A 16,262-nucleotide genomic window follows, 5' to 3' on the forward strand; every position below is an offset into this window, starting at 1 on the left:
AAGCTCATGGAAGTCTCACTAAATATTAAATATGACTCTAATAGCAGCACAACGTTGTTCACCAATGTTATGCAACATATATTTGTATTTTAAGCTAATTATTTGTTTGAAGATCACATTACTTTCTGTGGGCGACAAAACTTTTGTCTTGCCAAAATCTGACCATTCTGTGTCCATTAAATGATCAATATTTCTGCATTGATGCCAATTTATTTTCTTAACCTAAACCACATTTCGGAGGGTTTCAGCTTTCAAAAGAATAAGTTATACAACCAGTGGATGAATTTAACGTCAAGTTATAAGCTTTTATTTACATAACATGGATAAGCGACATAACTTCTGTCAGGGAGTGTACTCTAATGTGCATATTACAGGTCGTGACTGACGTGCATGAAATTAATGCCACGTTTACAGAAGTTATTTCTTATTGCCATACACCTGCTCACTTTCATGCATAAAAACTGCACTCACACTGACAACTTAAAGGGGTTGTCCACTACTTGGACAAGTTCTTCTTGATCAAAATGTTTGGCCCCCATAAAATAATAAACTTATACTCACCTCCCATGATGGCATTGTTCTCGCAGTGTCAGCACTTGCAGTCCTGGGGCTATTGTGCGGTTGTTGTGACATGTGACACTGGCGTCCAATCAGCGCTGACATCACTGTCTACGCCTTCGGACAAATCGAACATGAAGAGGAAGTCCGGGCTGCAGCTCAACTTGGACTCCCTCTTCCTGCACAATTCAACAGGAGGCGGGGACAGTAATGCCGGCGCTGATTGGACGCTAATGTCAAAACAGCAGCACGGGAGGCCCGGGACCGCGAGTGCTGACACCTTGGGAACAGCGCCGGCACGGGAGGCGAGAATAGGCTTCATTATTTTATGAGGGCCAAGTAGTGGACAACTTTTTTATCGAATATGGCTGTACTTCCTGTTGTCACTTATGCAAAAATGGCCAACACAACAGAAAAGTCACTATATATATATATATATATATACACACACACATGCAGTATGAGTGTGTTAGGCTGGTTTCACATTAGCGCTTTTTAAGCGCACGCACGGCCGGGGGTAGCTCCGCCCCCGAGCCGGCTCTCTGCCCGGCGTGCCCGCCCCTTGCTTGTAGCGCCGCCTCCTAGCGCACAGCGGCGCCTGCGATCGGCGCACCCTATCTTTAGTATAGGGTGCGCAGATCGTGCGCAGGCCGTGCGCTAGTTGCGCTTTGACCTGAGCTGCGCACTTTTGACGGTGCGCCGTGTGCGCCAAAATCCGAAAAGTTTGATTTTGGCGCGCACGGCGCACCGTCAAAAGTGCGCAGCGCAGGTCAAAGTGCAACTAGCGCACGATCTGCGCACCCTATGCTAAAGATAGGGTGCGCTGATCGCAGGCGCCGCTGTGCGCTAGGAGGCGGCGCTACAAGCAAGGGGCGGGCACGCCGGGCAGAGAGCCGGCTCGGGGGCGGAGCTACCCCCGGCCGTGCGTGCGCTTAAAAAGCGCTAATGTGAAACCAGCCTAAGTCAGAAAAACAGTTCCCAAACTATGGCCATATCTAACGTCTAGTTTTACTTTTGGGTGGTGTCACAAAAATAAGAAAAAACAACAACGAAAGGAAAACAAAAAACAACACTTTAAAAGCAGACACAGACACAATACATGTGAAAAGAATGTGGAAAACATCTTCGGCCATCAGACTTTACTCCGCTCTGTCCGGAGAGTACTGCCTTTTTGTTATTATTATGGACAATAATGCCATGCTTCTCCCGGTCAAGATTTACAAATCAGCATATGTACATCAGAATTTATCTTAATCTAACAGGGTTAGTAAAGAAGTTGCCGCTAAAGAACCAAAAACAAATAACTGTAGTCAGGAAGAGGATACAGGCCGGTTCCTTTAGATATGCTGAGAAGTGGCAGAAGGTATGTACAAAGCAATGCAGCCTGAGACCAAGCTTCTTGACCCCAGAAAAAACATCTGAGGAACAATAGCATTAGTGAAATTGTTTACTCTGGACAGTTTCCTTTTTCTTTCTCCGGGGCTGCTGATGATTTTTTTTCTTTCTCCGGCGGCGAGCCATTAAAAGATGTTTAGATCAAATTTCATCTTGGACACACTGTTTGAATCCAAATATATTTGCCAGGCAGCAAACACACTCCACTACCATGAATGCCGTGCCACCACCAGTTTATGTAAACCGTCCAAGTTTTAAGGCAAGATTAACCATATGTCAGTCTACTTATAATAACCTTGCTCTCGCTCTTGAAACAAATGCTTCAAGAGGAGCTCAATAAACTGGAGCTTTGCAATTAGAGCCCTTCTTGCCCCTACACAAAGGGAAATGGTCTTGCTGTTGGAGCACCCAACATATTCCAGTATGTCCTACAGACCTCAGCATTCTAAACTTGGTGACATGGCATTGGCACAACATAGAGTGGGATGCAATAAGCTCCTCACTTCTTGATCTTCAGCAATAGTTCTCAAACTCTACTAGGAGCACGATAGCCAAAGGTCTGTTTTCCTCCACCAAATGGGGCACGAAACAGAAACTGATCGACGATCGTATATTGACATGTCGACAGACAGACCGCGATAGAAGATGCTCAGTGAACGGTGTGTACTAGATGACCAAATGCGCACAAGCAGCCATTGTTCTTAAAACTCGAGCCTTGTCCCAACAGGACAATACTCCACAAGAATGATGATTTATTGCATTGCACAAGATCATTTCATTTTGCTTGTTCGAGTGATCGGCAGCTTTTTTATACTGAAGGAACTCTTGTTTGCAATAATTTTTCAGGGTAAATGCAGCTTACATCCTCATGCAACAGTTATAACAGTGGACATTCACGCAAATTAGGTTTATTAGTAACATGTACACACTTTCTCCAGTTTACAATAAACTATTAAAACAAAAACTATTTGAATAACTCAACCCAACAAGAGGATTCTACAAATTCAACACAAAAATCCACTTTTAATGACTACTGCCCTCTCCAAATTATCCAACCTTTTCATGACAAGCATCTTTAGTACGTAGTAAAGTATGTTTGGCTGTTATGACCTGCTTTGAACATAATGTATAGTCAGACACCAGCTTCTGAGAGCTTTCCTGAGGAATCTTAGCCCATTCCTCATGGACAATGACCTCCAGTTTACTAATATACTGGGGTTGTCAAGAGAGTGGTCTAAAAAGTTAAGAGAAGAGATCATAGTCTTGTACAAACAAGGAAAAGGATACAAGAAGAGATACTGTCAGAAGTATAGCTAAAGGAGCATTGGCTACACTTCCTGGACTGACAGAAAGAGAAGGCCATCAGATTCCTGAGGAAGCAGGTGGTCAAAAAACCCTTGAGTGAAAAAGGCTTGAGGCAAAACTTATGGGTAGAAGGAACAAAAGGCACTGAAGTACAAGATATACAACTATGCTCAAAACCATACAAATACACCACATTTTTTCTGTTAACTGATTAATCAAAACTGAAACTGTTAGGACCTATGTCTGGAGGCGGAAGTATGAAGCATATGCGGGAAAGAACACCCTGCTTACAGTCAAAAATGGTGGTGCTTCGGTGATACTCTGAGGCAAATTTGCTTCCTCTAACACTGGAAACCAGTAGCTTGACGAGAGAAGTTCAGATTCAATCAAATATCATGAAATTCTAAGAAAAACGTCATACCTTATATGAGGAAGCTAAAGCATGGGCATTATTGGACCTTCCAAGAGGACAATGAGCCAAAGCATACCCATTTCAGAGTGGCTGTCAGTCAGCTGATTTGAAATTCATACAAAATCTTTGGTGAAATTTTAAGAATATGGTTGTGGGATGCAATCCCAAGAATATATATACAGTTGTGGCCAAAAGTATTGACACCCCTGCAATTCTGTCAGATAATACTCAGTTTCTTCCTGAAAATGATTGCAAACACAAATTCTTTGGTATTATTATCTTCATTTAATTTGTCTTAAATGAAAAACCACAAAAGAGAATGAAGCAAAAAGCAAAACATTGATCATTTCACACAAAACTCCAAAAATGGGCCAGACAAAAGTTTTGGCACCCTTAGCCTAATACTTGGCTGCACAACCTTTAGCCAAAATAACTGCGACTAACTGCTTCCGGTAACCATCAATGAGTTTCTACATTATGCTGCAAAATTTGTTGGTAGTCTTCAGACTTCATAATGTCATGCACACGGTCAAGCAGTCCAGTGCCAGAAGCAGCAAAGCAACCCCAAAACATCAGGGAACCTCCGCCATGTTTGACTGTAGGGACCGTGTTTTCTTTGAATGCCTCTTTTTTTCTCCTGTAAACTCTATGTTGATGCCTTTGCCCAAAAAGCTCTATTTTGGTCTCATCTGACCAGAGAACATTCTTCCAAAACGTTTTAGGCTTTTTCAGGTAAGTTTTGGCAAACTCCAGCCTAGCTTTATTATGTCTCGAGGTAAGAAGTGGGGTCTTCCTGGGTCTCCTACCATACAGTCCCTTTTCATTCAGACGCCGACGGATACTACGAGTTGACACTGTTGTACCCTCGGACTGCAGGGCAGCTTGAACTTGTTTAGATGTTAGTCGAGGTTCTTTATCCAACATCCGCACAATCTTGCGTTGAAATATCTTGTCAATTTTTCTTTTCCGTCCACATCTAGGGAGGTTAGCCACAGTGCCATGGGCTTTAAACTTCTTGATGACACTGTGAACGGTAGACACAGGAACATTCAGGTCTTTGGAGATGGACTTGTAACCTTGAGATTGCTCATGCTTCCTCACAATTTGGTTTCTCAAGTCCTCAGACAGTTCTTTGGTCTTCTTTCTTTTCTCCATGCTCAATGTGGTACACACAAGGACACAGGACAGAGGTTGAGTCAACTTTAATCCATGTCAACTGGCTGCAAGTGTGATTTAGTTGTTGCCAACACCTGTTAGGTGCCACAGGTAAGTTACAGGTGCTGTTAATTACACAAATTAGAGAAGCATCACATGATTTTTCGAACAGTGCCAATACTTTTGTCCACCTTCTTTTTTTTATGTTTGGTGTGGAATTATATCCAATTTGGCTTTAGGACAATTCTTTTTGTGTTTTTTAATTTAAGACAAATTAAATGAAGATAATAATACCAAAGAATTTGTGTTTGCAATCATTTTCAGGAGGAAACTGAGTATTATCTAACAGAATTGAAGGGGTGTCAATACTTTTGGCCACAACTGTAACTAGAGGCCGTTGCCCATTAGAAATGGACTGAGATTCCTTTGAAACATTGTCAAAATAGCTCTCTGGCTATTAACCACATGTGCAGCAGGTCATAACACGTATGCTCTACTAAGTAGTAAAGACACTTATCAGGAAGGGTCAGAGAGTAGTTTGTTTAAGTGTAATTTTGGGCTGAATACGTGGAAACCACTTATGTTAGTTGTGCTGAGTTGTTTACATTGTTTTTGTTGTATTAGTTTATTGGAAATAGTAGAAAGTTTGAAAATTTGGGGGTTATGGAAGTTTCATTGCAACAGCAGATGACGGAAAAATATGAGAAAGATAGCCCATTCCTGGGTATATAAAGCATATACTTTGATTAAAGCATCATAGGTGATCATATTTCATTATAGAAACTGCATACATTATTAAAATACATCTCTTAGACCTGATGAGGCCGGAGTATTTAATTTGAAAATCCACATGAGAATGTCTTTATAATCCTCAAATTAAAATGCTCAGGTTATCAGCCCAGCTAAAACAGGATGCTCATTTTCACTCATTCACCTTTGGGGATAATTTTTCTTACTTAAAAGGGTTCTCTACTACTAGGACAACCCCTTATTGTACTAAATGTTTGGCATTGTTAAATAATAAAACCTATACTCACCTCCCGTGCTGGCGCCCTTTCAGCACTTGTGGTCCCGGAGATCTGGCTTGGTGGAACTGGTGCCCGGCGTCCAAACAGCACTGGGGTCACTGTCTCCACCTTCATACGGATTGAACATTAAGAGAAAGTCAGAGATTAGCTGCAGCCCGAACTTCTTCTTCATGTTCAATCCGCACGATGCGCATTTTGGCCATGACTGATTTTGTCCCCTTAAGAGGGTCGGTCAGGGGTGCGGCCACCATGGCAAAGTTTGGAATGAACCTCTGTAGTACCCCATAATTCCTAGTAAGGCCATAACTTGCTTTTTTGAGAGAGGTTTTGTCCAGTTCTGGTTTGCGTCCATTTAGTTGATCTGGGTTTGATTTCGCCTCTACGTCTTACAATTTCTATGATATTTGCCTTCCTCTTGCCCCATGGCATATTTTTTAGGCTTTATAAAGAACCTCCCCTTCCTGAAACCATCAAACACCACCTGAGCCTCTCCCAGATGATCTGGGCTGAAGATCACGATATCGTCCAGGTAGGTCGTAGCATAATTCTTATGTGGTGTGAGGATCCAATCCATTGACTTCTGGAATGCGGCTGCAGCTCCTTGCTGCTGTTGTCGGATCTGTTGCTGGTTCTGCTGTTGGAGCTGTTGCATAAGCAGCTTACGTGTCTCCTGTTGTACCAGTTGCTGTTGCTGTAGCTGGGCTTGAACCAGGTGTTTAATTAGGTCCTCCATGCTGTCTGACACTGCTCCCTGGCCTATATCCTTCTTCACCCACGACATGCACTACTTCTGTAATAGTCACACTCATTCCATGGGAACGCTGCCCGCATTCTCCACCAAATTACACAATGCTACTCACTTGAGAGCGACATGAGGTATCACAGGGACCGTTTACATTTAAAAGTCCAGCTGATTTATTTCAGTCCTCATAAACCACATCACAGGAAACTCTAATACAACCCTTGCCCGGCACAAAGTAAAACATAAAACAAAAAATGCATACAACAATGCTGGTTAGGCTATGTGCACACGTAGTTTTAGGTGCTGCGGATTTGGGAAAATCCGCAGGTCAAAAGATCTGTGGTTTACCTGCAGATTAGCCTGCGGTTTAGCACCTCTGCAATGGAGAAGGTGTGAAACCGCTGCGGATTCCGCACAAAGAATTGACATGCTGCGGCTTTGAACCCGCAGCAAATCCACGCAGACATATTCGCAGCATGTGCCCAGCCTTTTTCATTTTACCATTGAAAACAATGGTACTGTACAACGCAGCTAAATATGCTGCGGACCCTCAGAGCCTGAAACGCTGTGGATCCGCAGCAGCATCCGCAACGTGTGCACATGGCCTTAGTCCGCCTGGCTTAGAGTCCAGCTTCTTAGTCCTTTAGCAAAGGAACCCAGTTCAGGAGATCTGCATACCTCCATACAGACAGACATGTGTGAGACAAACAGGTCTCACTTTACAAAGTGAACCACAACCATTCGTGGAGATATGGTGAGCAGAAGTCTCACCCAACCCTTCAGTTGCTCACAATCAATCTGTCATGGCCTATTAACCCATTTCAGTCCTATCTCTACTAAAGCATTACTCCAGGTGTATCTGCCGTCCACTAGGTGTCTGACAGCCACCTTACATCACACATATATGGCATACTCTCTACTGGCATTCTTAGGATCTGAAGGGACACATTGGTAGAGTCTTAATTAATAACGGTCTTACAGGGTTTAACAAGTGCTGTGTATCCAGTAATAGGAAGCACTAATGCCGCTTCCACTTCTGTACTCAGCAGTCATTTGATTGCTAAGTCATGGGAGGAAGCAGGAGTTGCTGCATCCTAAGAAGCACCTCCAACTCTGCTTTACAGGCAAGAGAGTGTTTCCACTTTGTCTGGAGCGAATATACCAATAAGAGCAGACCGATGGCACAACTCTCTAATTGTGGTGCACAGGTAGGATCCCCAATCCGTAACAAATCTTAATATAAACTTGGCACACACACGTGGAATCCGATGCAAATGGTGGTTTAATAAGGTACAGTACATACAGTGAAGTTTCGGTCTATATGACCTTCATCAATGTACCCTAAGAAAACACTGTGGTTCCTATTGTCAGGGCAAAAAAAGGAGAAGAATTCGTAGTTAATATAAGGGAACGGGCTTGGAGCCGTTTTACCTTTGGAGGTGCACAGTGCAGGAGACAGCATAGACACGGCATCCGCTGCAAGTCACGAGTGTCACAGTGTTTTCTTAGGGTACATTGATGAAGGTCATATAGACCGAAATGTCACTGTATGTACTGTACCTTATATAAACCACCATTTGCATTGGATTCCACGTGTGTGTGCGCCAAGTTTATATTGGAGCTAATATACCAGCCTCAGTTACAGGGAAAGTTAGATATTAAACAAAAGTATGTATTATTACAAGGAACAGCAAGGTTTTTTTAAGACCTTTTATGAACTTATGGGACACAATACATGAAACAAATTAAAAATAAATTTAAAAAAATGAAGGTAATAAATAAATAATAAAAGAAAGCCACTGCCAATCCAAAAGGCTGTTAATAGCCATGAAAAAACGCGTCAGAGAAATAAAACTAACAACTACAGAAAAGGGAACACATTTCTACATGTATTTCAGTGGTACTTTGTGGGTATAAAAAATATACAAAATATGAGAAACAGACAGGTATTGCTTTAATTTTCACATCAATATCGACAAAGAAATTAATTAAAAAATAGTGTGTGATAATGACAGAAAAATGAAGCACCATGCATTAGAAAAAGAGATGCTAAACATTTTTAGATAACAAAATAAGAAAAATTTGGTACAGTTCAAGTGTACAAAAAAACCCGAAATATGGCAACAAATCTGTCTGCAGTGCCTCTAAAAGCCTATGGAGATGGGAGGATCTGGAGGGAGAAAAAGGCAGAGCACACAAAAAATGCAGAAGGAAAAAGTGATACAATAAAATACAGGAGACAGCCAGAAATCGTGTTATTCTTCATGTACTCATAAATTATAGCTTATTCTGAAAATTTACTTGAAAGTGCAGTTACGTTTTAGAGTAAGCAGAATGAAACGTGAATTAATCTTGCCTGTTCTCTTCTAGAAGATATAGTAATGGTATAAAATACAATTCCATGTATTTTGGTGCACTTCAAAAATGTAGTGATAAATATCAGAAAAATTAAAGAGATCAGGATATACTTTAATTACTTTTTCTTTGCTGTAGCACCATCCTACAAGAAACAGAGTGTCCCTTTTAATATGTGCGTAAAATCCCCTGTCCACGGCTGGAGGAAAGCTCCTTACCAGACGTCAAATTCTTGGCAGTGCTCTGCGATTTGTGCATTTCAGTTTCCTTAAACGTAAGGTCCTCTTGCATAATTTTCAGATCTTGAGATGTAACCGAAGAGATTTGTTTCATTCGATTTATATTCTGTATAAAATGAGAATTGTGCCAATATGAATGCATTTTTCGGCAGGAAACAGAAACATTATAAAGGACATCATGAAAATAACATAGATATTGAATATCCTACTTGTCATGCAAAATGTGTCATGTACTTACTATATCAAGAAATGTCTGCTTTATGGTGCCAGAGAACCGGCTAGAGTGGACAGCCCTACACAACAAAGGAAATCCTTCTGTCCGGGCAACTGTCGAGGACTCACCCTGCTTGAGTGTTCCAGGAGTGTGACAATATTTGCTTCTATCTCTGACTTCCTTTCCGTCTCTTGATTCTTATTTTCTTCAAAACTGGAGAAAAAACCTGAAACATAACCTCAAAGTTGTGAGAAGAGAACCCGTATGTGTGGTGGTCATCACAGGTACAGATACGGGCATTACAATGTAATTTCAGCATGTATTACTATGTTAGATCACTGAATCCCAATGGATTAGATTATGATCTGGAGAAGGAATTGCCAAACCTTTTCTCCTGGGGCTTCAACAGACAGACCAAGATAACGTAGAACCTCACCAGACTGACCCACATGAGGTCTGCCTCACCAGACTGACCCACATGAGGTCTGCCTCACCAGAATGACCCACATGAGGTCTGCCTCACCAGAATGACCAACATGAGGTCTGCCTCACCAGACTGACCCACATGATATCTGCCTCACCAGAATGACCCACATGAGGTCTGCCTCACCAGACTGACCCACATGAGGTCTGCCTCACCAGACTGACCCACATGAGGTCTGCCTCACCAGATTGACCCACATGAGATCTGCCTCACCAGACTGACCCACATGAGGTCTGCCTCACCAGACTGACCCACATGAGGCCTGCCTCACCAGACTGACCCACATGAGGCCTGCCTCACCAGACTGACCCACATGAGGCCTGCCTCACCAGACTGACCCACATGAGGTCTGCCTCACCAGACTGACCACATGATGTCTGCCTCACCAGACTGACCACATGATGTCTGTCTCACCAGACTGACAACATGATGTCTGCCTCACCAGACTGACCCACATGAGGCCTGCCTCACCAGACTGATCCACATGAGGTCTGCCTCACCAGACTGACCCACATGATGTCTGCGCCCTAACCAACTGTAGTGGACGTTCATACTAAAATTGAAAATATCTCTTCATTTTTTTCTCTACTAAAGTGAACTGCAGTGGCATCGCTAGTGTCAAAGATCACGGACTCCAGACCCAAACTTCCACCCCAGAGAACAGGTGAGACAGCCGCATGGAACTCTGTCAGCATCAACATGACACCAATATAGTTCAGTTCTGTGAAAGGATGCTGCCCTAACACTCTACATCTTGTCGCCCACAGGCTAAGGCTATGTGCACACGCTGCGGATTCTGCTGCGGTTCCGCAGAGTTTTTGGCCCTGCGGAACTGCAGCAGTTCCGCAGACATGGTACAGTACCATGTAACCCTATGGGTTTTAAAAACAGCTGTGCTCACGCTGCGTTTTTTTCCGCACGGTTTTGCTGCGGTTTATAAACCGCAGCATGTCAATTGTTTCTGCGGTTTCACACCTTTAACATAGTAGAGGTGTGAAACCGCGGGGGAAAACCGCAGGCCAAACCGCAGGTCACTTTACCTGCGGTTTTACCTGCGGTTCCGCATGGAAAAACCCGCAGGTGAATCCGCAGTGTGTGCACATACCCTTAGTCTGAAGATTGTAAGATGTCAGTGTCTTGCCTGTGCTGGCCCGCTGTTTCTACCAGTCAGGAGAGCAGGCAGAGGCTGTGGTGGACATGTAATTAGTGGTAGGGGAGTATATGGTTTTTATACTGTTTGGCTGTGTCTGGCAAGCTGTGGGGACATCATATAGTGTATGGGTGTTGTGGGTGATAGTACTGTGTGTAGGGGCATCATACTGTATGAGAACTGTGGCGATATCATACTGTGCGGAGGGCTATGCATCCATTATACCTTGTGCGGGGGCTGTCTGGTGCTCATACTTTCTGTATGTGTGTGTGTTTATTTGTGGTGGGTGGGTTGAGGGTCGATTATCCTATGTGAGGGGGTATCATTCTGTGTGTGGGGGCATCCTACTATGTATGAGGGCTGTAGGGTCATTGTATTATGTGTTTCGGCAGTGAGGGCATCAGACTGTGGGTGGGGACATTATACTGTGTGTGGGGACTGTAGGGTCATCATACTATGTGAGATGGTTGTGCGGCCATCAACCTGTGTGAGGCATCATACTATGTGTGGGAGCTGTGTGGCCATAATACTGTGTGTGGAGATATCGTACTGTTTAAGGGGGCATTACACTCTGGGGGCTGTGTTGACATCATACTGTGAGGGGTACTGTTGGCATATCATACTGTGAGGGGTACTGTAACAGTATTATATTGCGTTTGGGGCACTGTGGCAGTGAAATATTGTGTTGGGGCACAATGGGGGCATCATAATTTGCATGTGCGCAATTCACTGTGGGGGAATCATACTTGGTGTGTGAGCCATCATATTCTATGTGGTCCATGAGTGATCTAGTGGGTGAGCACAATAAAATTACTGTGTAAATGTAGCAATACATGTTCCTCTCCCTATACAGTAAATGAACGGATATTTGTGGATGGTTTCCGTGCTGCTAGATGAACTCGAGACATGTAATCCGGTGAAATACGTGAAAGGTAGTGGTTTATTCGATGCGTTTCGAAGTACAAAATGTACTTCTTCCTCAGGATTGACCACCACACTAAATATAGTAATGACACAATTTTTTTTTAAGTATTGTGGTCACTGTTCCATGCCGCAAGTGCAGCCAGGATCGAGAGTTTTCTTATACGTACTGCAAATAAGTCATGGCTGGAAGAAGTCGCCATGTTGGACTAGGCCAGATGAAAAACATGAACAAATAAACCAGCCCCATTAGAATGAACATCACCGGTAAGTCACTATACCGCATATAACTGTACAGTAATCACATAGATTAGCAGGACTGGTATCTACATGGTCACACTTGTTAATAGTGTGTATTTTCTGTTTTATCTTTTAGTATTAATTTGATGGTGCAATTCAGTCATTATGTGGTGGTGTATGGAGGTAATTTTGGTAATACTGGTCTTTATATAGTGTGTTTTGTTCTGTAGAAATATGGTAATATTAATTCACCATATACTGGTAATGGCAGTCATCGTCATGTAGCGGTATTATTTGGGCTTTATGCAGTGGTAATTTTGGTTTCAAAATATTGGTATAAAAAATGCTCTCAGTTAGGCCTCATTCAGACGTACCTCTTATGAATCATAGGATGGTAGAGTTGGAAGGGACCGCCAGGGTCATCGTGTCCAACCCTCTGCTCAAAGCAGGATTCACTAAATCATCCCACTGTCCAGCCTCTGTTTGAAGATTTCTATTGAAGGAGAACTCACCACCTCTCGTGGCAGCCTGTTCCACTCATTGATCACCCTCACTGTCAAAAAGTTTTTTTCTGATATCTAATCTGTGTCTCCTCCCATTCAGTTTCATCCCATTGCTTCTAGTCTTTCCTGGTGCAAATGAGAATAAAGATGATCCCTTATATTATATGGGGAGGTCCACATGTTTGTGTTTTTTTGCGGATTGAGCAGTCTGCAAAAGATCAAGGATATAAGACCATTTTTGATCAGAGACAAGGATCAAAATTACTCATACAAGTATATGGGTTCCTTGATAGCGTCCGCTTGCTGTCCGCAATTAACATTGCAGTGTATAGGAGAAACTTTATGTCGTGATCCCAGTGCAGGTTTTTGAGCTGCACGTCAGGGGTTAATGTCTGGAGCTCAGTGCAGGTTTTGACCTGCACACCTGGGGTTAATGATTGTGGCCTCTTTCTGGTTCTGGGAGAGCTTCTTAAACCCCTGGGAAGCTCCAATCCCTGCCAGTTATACTTTTGCCTTTGGCTGAGTGTGCTGACCCCTATGTGCCTGTGCGTTGTTATAGCTTGTTTATATGGTTCTGACCCAGTTCTGTTTCCCGTTGTGAGATTGCCTGTTGATTCTGTACTGCGCTACCCTCTCTGTGTGTGACTTGTTGCCTGTGATCTGACTACTCTCTGCTCGCCCCTCTTGTACCTTGCAGCCATCTCTGTGTATGACTCATTGGCTATGTCCTGACTATCCTCCCTGTCTATGCCCCTTGGTAACTTTGTCTCACAGTTACCCTGCTAGGAATTGTCTTGCAGCTCCTAGCTCCCTGGAGTTTAGGCCACGCCCCCAGCAGTCACGTGCTTCAGGTCCTGCGGCTCTGAAGTTCGCATCTACTCAGCTGCTGCCCGCTCCACAGGTATCTTTGAGCACAGTTCGCTTTACTCAGGACACGCGCACTGGCTCAGTGAGCAAGTTCAGTGCGGTGTTTCTGACACTTTACGATTTATTATTTTATCAGAGAAAATCACTGATAAGTCTGATGGTAAAAACTGACACTGACCAAACAGTGATGAACAATGGTCTATGTTTTAATGTGCAAGACTAATCACATACGTTTGAATGAGGCCTTAGATTGCATGTACAACAAATATATCTCACATGTAAAAACTGACTGGCTGAAAATGGTGACAATTTGTGATAAAATCGCCTGTGGTTTTGATGCATTTGAGAGGATTTGGTAAAAAAAAGTTATGTAAATGTCCCTATAACAAGGATAATGATAAGCACCACAAAGCAAATAGATACCAAATAAATCCCTAATGCACAACGCTTACCTGGACGCTCCACTAGGTACTTAATAGGAGAATTATGAAGAAATAGTCAGTTTAGTAAAACTCATAAGATCATATTCATTATGCTCAGTAAGCTGATTCACCTACAGTTGTGCCCAAAAGTATTGACACCTCTGCAATACTGTCAGATAATACTCAGTTTCTTCCTGAAAATGATTGCAAACCCAAATTCTTTGTTATTATTATCTTCATTTAATTTGTCTTAAGTGAAAAAACACAAAAAGAATTGTCCTAAAGCCAAATTGGATATAATTCCACACCAAGCATAAAAAAGAGGGTGGACAAAAGTATTGGCACTGTTCGAAAAATCATGTGATGCTTCTCTAATTTGTGTAATTAACAGCACCTGTAACTTACCTGTGGCACCTAACAGGTGTTGACAATAACTAAATCACACTTGCAGCCGGTTGACATGGATTAAAGTTGACTCAACCTCTGTCCTGTGTCCTTGTGTGTACCACATTGAGCATGGATAAAAGAAGGAAGACCAAAGAACTGTCTGAGGACTTGAGAAACCAAATTGTGAGGAAGCATGAGCAATCTCAAGGCTACAAGTCCATCTCCAAAGACAAGAATGTTCCTGTGTCTACCGTGCGCTGTGTCATCAAGAAGTTTAAAGCCCATGGCACTGAGGCTAACCTCCCTAGATGTGGACGGAAAAGAAAAATTGACAAGAGATTTCAACGCAAGATAGTGCGGATGTTGGATAAAGAACCTCGACTAACATCCAAACAAGTTCAAGCTGCCCTGCAGTCCAAGGGTACAACAGTGTCAACCCGTACTTTCCGTCGGCGTCTGAATGAAAAGGGACTGTATGGTAGGAGACCCAGGAAGACCCCACTTCTTACCCCGAGATATAAAAAAGCTAGGCTGGAGTTTGCCAAAACTTACCTGAAATAGCCTAAAACGCTTTGGAAGAATGTTCTCTGGTCAGATGAGACAAAAGTAGAGCTTTTTGGGCAAAGGCATCAACATAGAGTTTACAGGAGAAAAAAAGAGGCATTCAAAGAAAAGAACACGGTCCCTACAGTCAAACATGGCGGAGGTTCCCTGATGTTTTGGGGTTGCTTTGCTGCCTCTGGCACTGGACTGCTTGACTGTGTGCATGGCATTATGAAGTCTGAAGACTACCAACAAATTTTGCAGCATAATGTAGGGCCCAGTGTGAGAAAGCTGGGTCTCCCTCAGAGGTCATGGGTCTTCCAGCAGGACAATGACCCAAAACACACTTCAAAAAGCGCTAGAAAATGGTTTGAGAGAAAGCACTGGAGACTTCTAAGGTGGCCAGCAACGAGTCCAGACCTGAATCCCATAGAACACCTGTGGAGAGATCTAAAAATGGCAGTTTGGAGAAGGCACCCTTCAAATATCAGGGAGTGGAGCAGTTTGCCAAAGAAGAATGGTCTAAAATTCCAGCAGAGCATTGTAAGAAACTCACTGATGGCTACCGGAAGCGGTTGGTCGCAGTTATTTTGGCTAAAGGTTGTGCAACCAACTATTAGGCTGAGGGTGCAAATACTTTTGTCTGGCCCATTTTTGGAGTTTTGTGTGAAATGATCAATGTTTTGCTTTTTGCTTCATTCTCTTTTGTGTTTTTTCATTTAAGACAAATTAAATGAAGATAATAATACCAAAGAATTTGTGTTTGCAATCATTTTCAGGAAGAAACTGAGTATTATCTGACAGAATTGCAGGGGTGTCAATACTTTTGGCCACAACTGTATACTAAAGAAGCCACCACAAGTGTCTTTAAAGATCATCTGTCACTTATAAAAATCCCTGAGCTCCGCCGATTCTGCTGCTCTTTTTCTGTTTTGCGCTGCGTTGCTCCATTGCAAAGGTATTCACATTTGTTGCTTCTGGAGTGAGTACTACTGATTGGCTACAGTGGTCATGTTCCGTTTGAAGAAGTACGAGACCGTTTTTCCTGCTTAAGTTGAATGTGACTGCTGCAGCCAATCAGTGGATGATAACTGGCTGTAGCAGTCATCTGTCACCGTCCAACCAGAACTGGAAGCCAGGAGATCGGCAAGGGGCACCTGCAGCAGAATGGAAAAGTGGAAGACCTCTGATTGTGGAGAATGAGCTTTTTTTTTCTATGGAAGGATCATCACTGGCCATTTTTTAAATGAAGTAAAACGTAGTCTTAAAAAAAGTACTTGGTGTGAAAAGCCCCATTGGAGATAGCATGAGACATTGTGGAAAGTCTCATTGCTTGGAGTCC

The 16,262-nt window shown here is 42.9% G+C and overlaps 1 protein-coding gene across 3 annotated transcripts in view; it reads right to left on the reverse strand.

The window, feature by feature from the left end:
- The window catches only part of IFT74 (intraflagellar transport 74), a 181,917-nt gene that overhangs the window by 22,324 nt on the left and 143,331 nt on the right, over positions 1 to 16,262 (reverse strand). For all 3 annotated transcript variants that reach the window (XM_073543682.1, XM_073543683.1, XM_073543681.1), the window contains 2 exons: positions 9,532 to 9,629; positions 9,169 to 9,295 (listed from right to left, as the gene is read on the reverse strand). In XM_073543682.1, the coding sequence (XP_073399783.1) occupies positions 9,169 to 9,295; positions 9,532 to 9,629 (225 nt within the window). The remainder of the gene's footprint in view (positions 1 to 9,168; positions 9,296 to 9,531; positions 9,630 to 16,262) is intronic.

Source organism: Dendrobates tinctorius, unplaced genomic scaffold (assembly GCF_039654945.1).
Source record: "Dendrobates tinctorius isolate UK_male_01 unplaced genomic scaffold, ASM3965494v1 ptg000134l, whole genome shotgun sequence".
In the NCBI taxonomy this organism is placed as follows: domain Eukaryota; kingdom Metazoa; phylum Chordata; class Amphibia; order Anura; family Dendrobatidae; genus Dendrobates; species Dendrobates tinctorius.